This window comes from Cyprinodon tularosa, unplaced genomic scaffold (assembly GCF_016077235.1).
Source record: "Cyprinodon tularosa strain WSP-4 unplaced genomic scaffold, ASM1607723v1 ctg298, whole genome shotgun sequence".
In the NCBI taxonomy this organism is placed as follows: Eukaryota; Metazoa; Chordata; class Actinopteri; order Cyprinodontiformes; family Cyprinodontidae; genus Cyprinodon; species Cyprinodon tularosa.
In genome coordinates this window covers 350,450-357,634 of record NW_024039005.1, presented here as the reverse complement: position 1 = coordinate 357,634, position 7,185 = coordinate 350,450, and the positions used below count along the sequence as shown (strand labels likewise).

The window sequence follows — 7,185 nt, the reverse complement described above, 5'->3', positions numbered from 1 at the left end:
CTTCAATAAAAAAACAGGGAAAAGAATTCAGTCCTAAAAATATTGTAGAAATGGGGCTTAAAGGGTCAAGGCTGTTATTTTGTTGATAGAGAAGAAAATGGGGAAATAAATAACCAGTTATTTTTATTTATTTGATCTGATGTGGATTATAAAGAGCATAATGAAGGATTCATGAGGTTACAGCCTGTGACTATAAAACGCTGCAGCGGGAGAAAAACAACCCACATTTTCTAAGCTGAGTTAACATGAATTTGCGTTAATGAACCAAAACAAACCTTAAAGTAAAGTTATAAGGTCATAATTAGAGATACTTTATATCTCAGCATAGTGGAGGCCCAAAAGAAACGCTGCCTTTCACAAAATTATTTAGGCGTTTCCTTTGCATACACTGTGCATTCCTCTCTTTGTTAGATTTTAAAAATTCGATATTAAGGCCGGTGTTCTGTCAGACCAGCATACCCATCGTCGATACGCATGAGCAAGACGTCAGGTTAGCATACGCCTAGTCTAGTCCTGTTTATCCCTTCAGTTTTATCTGAAAAATAGTCTTTAAACTATCTAGATGGGTGTACATCCCTTTACTCACATAGAAAAAAACAATTTAAGGTTGGATCGCCATATGCTTCAAAAAACACCAAAAAGTAAGTAAATAGTTTTTTGTACATGACTAAAGGGATACACGCCCATTGAGGTAGTTTAAAGTTTATTTTTGTACAAAACTAAAGGGATAAACGGGGATTGACTATGGGTATGCTGGTCTCACAGAACACTGTGTGTTTTTTAATGTGGATGTTGATGAGGTTCAGGTAGATGTACCTTAAAGGGGTTGGTTTTCTTTCCGTTATTGATTTTAGGACTAATGGAGCGTGAGGCATTGTTCTTTGTTTTTAATTGGGTTTAAAATGAGTGCATTTATCACTCCATTAAAGTACAGCATTCTCACCTTATCTCCATTCTACATGTTGTGAGGGACAAAGCATTTCCGCCATGGAGGACACAGGAAAATGTCTTCACAAACGGGGAAACAGACAAAACAGGTGACAGTTTGTGGTGGAGACCATCACAGCTTCCATCTCCAATAAACAGGAAAAAAAGTCTCACATACTTGGCTGCATCACTATTTAACTTGAAATAACCTCTAACAAAAATGCCCGATCAGTTTTTGTCTCTGAGTTCTGAAACAAGGCTGATAAAAATCGGATCATTGGTCGTGTAGCTATCCCAGTTCACTCTTCATTCTGATCTTCCTCCATCTTTGATTCTATTCTCCTCCATAGATTATCTTCTGTCCTAAACAGTCCAAGGTTTTTACCCACCAGAAATCTAAAATGATTTTCCTCAGTTTTAATCCAGATTTAACATTCACCTGTTCAGGACTAATTTTGTTACTAGAAAATTCAAAATGTTATTCGATGTTTTTTTGTCATAAGCTCAGACCTTAGGACCCAGTCCTTAAGGTGAGAGACAGTGGAAAGATTCAAAGCATTTATTAAAATCAGGATGGGGTGCTGTGGATCTGCAGCGGCTACGGGGGGGGGAGGCAGGGCACCGCCCATCCCCGGTGATAGCCACCAGGCTAGTGGTTAGAGCAGTGCTCGGTTTGAGCCCTACAGCCTCCACTCTGGGTCCCTGAGCCAGACCACTGCTCCCCAGGTGCTGCACAATGGCAGCCCACTGCTCTCCATGGGGGATGTATATCGTTCCTCAGTACTTGTGACAGTGTAATGACAATAAAAAGCTGGGGGGAAAAAATCAGTGGCATCTCTGGTCAGAGAGAAACACGGCTAAGTGTTAATGTGACAGAAGATGATTATCCATGTGAGTCACGTACCTGGTTGAATAGTTCAGTCCATCTCCTTAGAGCGAGGTGGGATCCAGCCGACAACATGTGGCAGGAACCGCCCAGAGTCAACCAGATACAGCCGCTCCAGAGAACAGGCAGGAATCCGAACCGGTTCAGAACAGGACGGTTATGAGATCCAGGAGCCTAAAGCCCGGTAAGGGGTTGCGATCAGAACAGGAACAGCCAGGTCCAGGGTTCCAGGAATCCACAATGTTCAGGAAGAAACATTCAGATGGAAACAGGCAAGCTCAGTAGTTGAGAGGCAGAACAGGGCAGGATCTCTGGATCACTACAGTATGTTAAAACTAGCTCCTCCACAGAGTCAGAACAGGAACAGGTCATGCTCAGTGGCTATGATCAGGACATGATCAGGAAAACTCTCACCAGTAGCCTCTGAGAACATAAACTGAGGCAATGGGGCGAGCTTCAGCGGCCCAGAAGTTACTGCACACAATCCATGTATGGAGGCCTTCGTCCTCGACGTGGCCGACCCTGTGGTCCTCTGCCGCATGACTCTCCCCCTCTCTCATCCCCCCTTTCAGCCTGCTGTCCGTAAAAACTCAAAAAGAAAAACTAAGGTATCAAAGTCAAACTCTAAGGCAACAATCTGGCCCTGATAGCTGGGACTGAGCCTCATATAAAGCAGCAAGAGCAGGTGGATAAGATGAATGATAATTGGTAGCCCAGCAGAGTTAGACAGGTGAATGAAATGTGCAATTAGGCCAGCCCCCAGAACAAGGACAGTTTTTAGCCTGTTTTTGTTTTTTGTTTTTTTCAGTTTCCATTCACATAATGATCTTGCGTGTTATGGAAAGTGCTTGTGTCATGATGGGTTCACTAAAAGCGACCCAAGAATGCAGAACACCACTGACGGACACAAGGATGAAAGTTTAACAGTTTATTTATGGACAAACACACGGAATATACTGGTTCAGGTTCAGGGTCTGGATTCTGGTTCACCGGAGTCTGCGTGAGAGACAGTTCAGTTAGCGTTGTCAACGGAGGTTTGATTTCCTGAAGTTTACTGATTGTACCTTGAGGGTTCTTGAGGTTAGCTTTGGGAGAGTCACTGTTGGTTCTGGAGAAGAGTTCATCAGCAGAGTCCGTTTGCTGCTTCAGCGTCCCACGTCTAATTTGAACAGACCTTGGCTTTGGGTTTCCCAGCTCTAGTCCAGAGCTGCTTGGAGGTTCTCTGTGAATCTTCAGGTTTGGCTCTGAGGGTCGGCTCGGCAGGTTAGCTCTTCCTGAGCTTTCACAGAGGAGGCACAGGTTTCCTGGAAAACAGATACAAGGGTTAGAATCCAAGCTGGATTCAAGAGTCACAGGATTACTCAGAGGATCTAGGCTTAAGCGCTGACCAACTGGAACAACACTGCGGCATTGAGGCAAGGTCTGAAGACAGCTTAAGTAGTGGATCCTCTGATGATCTTGACGAGCTGCAGCTGTGCAGGAGGCTCCCTCAGAGGATCCACGGCGGACTCTGCTGGAGAAAGGTGGAATTTCTCCAGCTCCCAACAGCTTGTAACTTTAAGCATTTGTTATTATTGTAGAACATTCAAAGATTGGTTTAGTGATGGTTTTAACAAGGTTCCACGACTAAAAGTTGACTTTTTCAACTGTATTTAGTGGTAGTGGAGGTATGTTTGACTGGGATTAAACTAAAATGTTTCTATTCACGGTTCTAGCCCCCCCCCCCCCTTACGGCCATAAGAAAAACATCAAGTATTAAGTCAAGGAAGTGAGTAAGGTTTATTTAAGCTGCACTTTTCACAGACATTGAGATCACCAGGTGCTTTAGAAATGTGCAGAATAGACATATAAAACTATAAAATCTAAAGAAATTTGATATAATAGTTATGATAATACAACTGACACACTGGAGTTAAAAAGCTTTGTGAAAGAAATAACAGAAAACCAAACACTATTTCTGACATTTTGAATTGAAAAATCTTCCTGGATGGAAGAGAAACGTCTTCAAACATGGAAACAAAGTCCAGTGGATTGATTTTTATTTTTATTTGGAAAACCACCCATACCGCCCACAGGTCATGCCGTCCTGGGTTCTGGTCCAAGAAAAGCAACAGTTTTTTTTTTTTTTTTTTTTTTTTTTTTTTTTTTTTTTTTTTTTTTTTATCATCGTACTTATATACAGTGTTTTTTTTTTTAACACAAGGGACACGGTTTTAAATAAAGTGTAAAGCTGACCAGAAAGATGAAGGTATGAATTAAACATGATGAGCAGAGCTGGAGACTTTACGCAGCTGCAAAAGTCACTCTCCCATTTTGTCCTCTAAGTCAGAGCACGGAGAGAGAAGGAGGGAGGAGAGGGAGGCAGGGAGGGAGGTAGGGAGGGAGTGTAGTGACAGTCTCGGACTGGTTAGCCAACCTATCCACCAGGAGGAGAGGAGAGGCAGCAGAGCAGCAGCCAAACAATAAACAGCTACTACTACAAACCAGCGGCGGAGTTCACGGCGCAAGAAATAAGAATAAGAATAAAAATCAGGACTAATATCACCAGATAAGTGAGAGAAAACGCCATTGCCTTCGGTGGGGAGTGAAGTCACACAGCCATGTATCTGAACAGGGAAGAAGATCCCAGCAAAGGTAAGGAGACCCTGTCAGCAACTGCTTGTGTGTTCAGCAATCATTCAGACACTTTGAAGGTGTTTCATTTGTGAAGGCGCCTCCTCTGCTGGAGGTGACTCCAAACAAGGTGTCCTCCTCTCTCCTGCACGGACAGCGCATGGTGCTGAAAAGTGTGGGCTGTCATTATGTAATATCAATTCCGTTAATTGCCTCCTTGGAGGATGCTTATCTGTAACACGGATCCCGCTTCTCGCTTCTTTTCTAAACCAATCCATTGTGAACGCGCTCCTAAGCGGTTCCACTCGGGTCGTGCGCGAATTTTCAAGTGTGCACAGTTTGAATTGGTGTGCTTATTTTAATTCTGTGGACATTTAGGGCAACATACCCCAAGGTCAAAGCCTGGAACTGCAAAGAAGGAAACCTATTGGTCTAAATAGGTGATTATCTTTCGCGCTCTGCAGCATCTTGGATAAAAAATAAAAAAAAGGCAAAGAGGCATCTTTCTGCTTATATGGAGAAAACACTGCCGCATTGAGAGGGATGAAGACGGGGAGAAAGGAGGAATATTTGAGTAATATCTCCCACGTGTTTTTGAGGCGTGATTCCCCCCTCTCCCCACGGATGCTCATAACGCACTCCTCTCTCCGCTGCTGCTTCCTCCCCTCCAAGCAGAAATAACTCTCCCGGTCTGGGAGGTGATGCTAATTACCACCTAAATCTTCAGGTTGTACAAGAATAACACCTGCTGCTCCTGGGGACCGGTACAGGAGGAGGTGAAGGAGGTGAGGCTGGTGCAAGAGGTGGAGTAGGAGGAGCCCTATTTTGTTCAGGTCCCCCCTCCTGATGTGAAACGTGATCAACTGGCATATGGACCACAACACTGCATGGCTGAGAGAGGGAAGCAGCAGATCCAGCAGATGCTGCTGATGGTGGTTGGAGACCTAAAGCAGTAAAAATCTCTGGAGAGAAAGAAATAAGAACAAAAAACACGAGTTTACGGTCACTTCTATGTTATAAACATCCTGTCTTCTGTCCTATCAGTATATCAAGTCTTAAAGTCGTAGGGAAATCATATTTAAATGTCAAATCATTCTGACTTAAACATGTATATAAATGTTCTCTTTATCAGACCATATTGTCCCAAAATTTTGAAAATTTCTATTTAAAAAAAATTTCGTTATCTTCTGCAGGCCAGTTAGTTCTACGTCAGCCTGAACACCTAAATTCAGCCAATCATATATCAACGGTCATCTGTCGATCAAATGTTTTCGGTCACAGCATCTTGATTCATGTGTCGCAGCTAATATACGCAACGGTTGAAACCAGAATCCTTTCCTTTCCCATTGAGTTGCGTCCCAGTGTTCACGGGGATGGACGTCTGTGTCTTCGGCAGGCGTAGAGCTACCACTAAGTTGCTAACTGGTTACCAAGATGCTTCCGTCAAACTGGCCACAATCAAACTGGCTTGCAAACCTTCCGCCACAACAATCCCAGCAGCCGGGAAACACTCGGGAGAATTCGGAACTTCAACCGTTGGAACAACCGGCTAAAACTCCACAAGCTTTCAGATGGATTACTCTCCACATGGACATGACAGCTGCAGACATGTTGGCCGTCCATTCATGATGCATTGACCTTGCGTCACATCCCAGTGGTTATCTGTGATATCACGATCTGAACTGACCTTCAAAATGACACTTTGAGATCTTTGAGCTTTGACACAGTGAATCATTCATCCTGCTGGAGGTAGTGATCGAAAAATATGGTACAAAAGGAAGGGAATGGAGATTTTAATGTGGTGTTTTAATATTTTCATGGGATCCTGAAAGAACTGCAGTTCTTTGAACTTAATGCTATTAGCTCCTTCTACATTACTGGCAGCTTGATCCAAACCCTCAGCATCTCCAGAAGTCGAATATTATTGTGATTGTTTTGAAGCAGACTGTTGTCCGTTCTAAGGCCCTCTAGCTCTTCCACTTCCACTGCCTTTCATGATTCATCATTCTTATGAATGACTTTCTTTACTGAGGAACTAAGTTCATGAGATTAGCTTATTTGTTGTTGAAGGATTTAAAACTTAAACAAATGTAGTGTCATGATGGGTTCACTGAAAGCGACCCAAGAATGCAGAACACCACTGACGGACACAAGGATGAAAGTTTAACAGTTTTATTTTGCACAAACACACTGAATATTCTGGTTCAGGTTCGGGGCCTGGATTCTGGTTCACCGGAGTCTGCGTGAGAGACAGTTCAGTTAGCGTTGCCAACAGAGGTCTGATTTCCAGAAGTCTACTGATTGTACCTTGAGGGTTCTTGAGGTTAGCTTTGGGAGAGTCACTGTTGGTTCAGGAGAAGGGCTTAGGGTTACCCAGCTCAAGTCCAGAGCTGCTTGGAGGTTCTCTGTGAATCTTCGGGTTTGGCTCAGAGGGTCGGCTCGGCAGGTTAGCTCTTCCAGAGCTTTCACAGAGGAGGCACAGGTTTCCTGGAAAACAGACACAGGGGTTAGAATCCAAGCTGGATTCAAAAGTCGTAGATTTACTCTGAGGATCTAGGCTTAAGCGCTGACCAACTGGAACAACACTGCGGCGTTGAGGCAAGGTCTGAAGACAGCTTAAGTAGTGGATCCTCTGATGATCTAGACGAGCTGCAGCTGTGCAGGAGGCTCCCTCAGAGGATCCATGGCGGACTCTGCTGGAGAAAGGTGGAATTTCTCCAGCTCCCAACAGTACCCCCCCCTCAACAACCGCCCCTTGG

At 44.0% G+C, this 7,185-nt stretch overlaps 1 protein-coding gene across 3 annotated transcripts in view; it reads left to right on the top strand.

Moving 5' to 3' along the window:
• The first annotated feature begins 4,194 nt into the window (after nucleotides 1-4,194).
• Nucleotides 4,195-7,185, top strand: part of syt7a (synaptotagmin VIIa) — a 179,904-nt gene continuing 176,913 nt past the window's right edge. For all 3 annotated transcript variants that reach the window (XM_038291252.1, XM_038291251.1, XM_038291250.1), the window contains exon 1: nucleotides 4,195-4,447. In XM_038291252.1, the coding sequence (XP_038147180.1) occupies nucleotides 4,414-4,447 (34 nt within the window). In that variant the 5' untranslated portion in view covers nucleotides 4,195-4,413. The remainder of the gene's footprint in view (nucleotides 4,448-7,185) is intronic.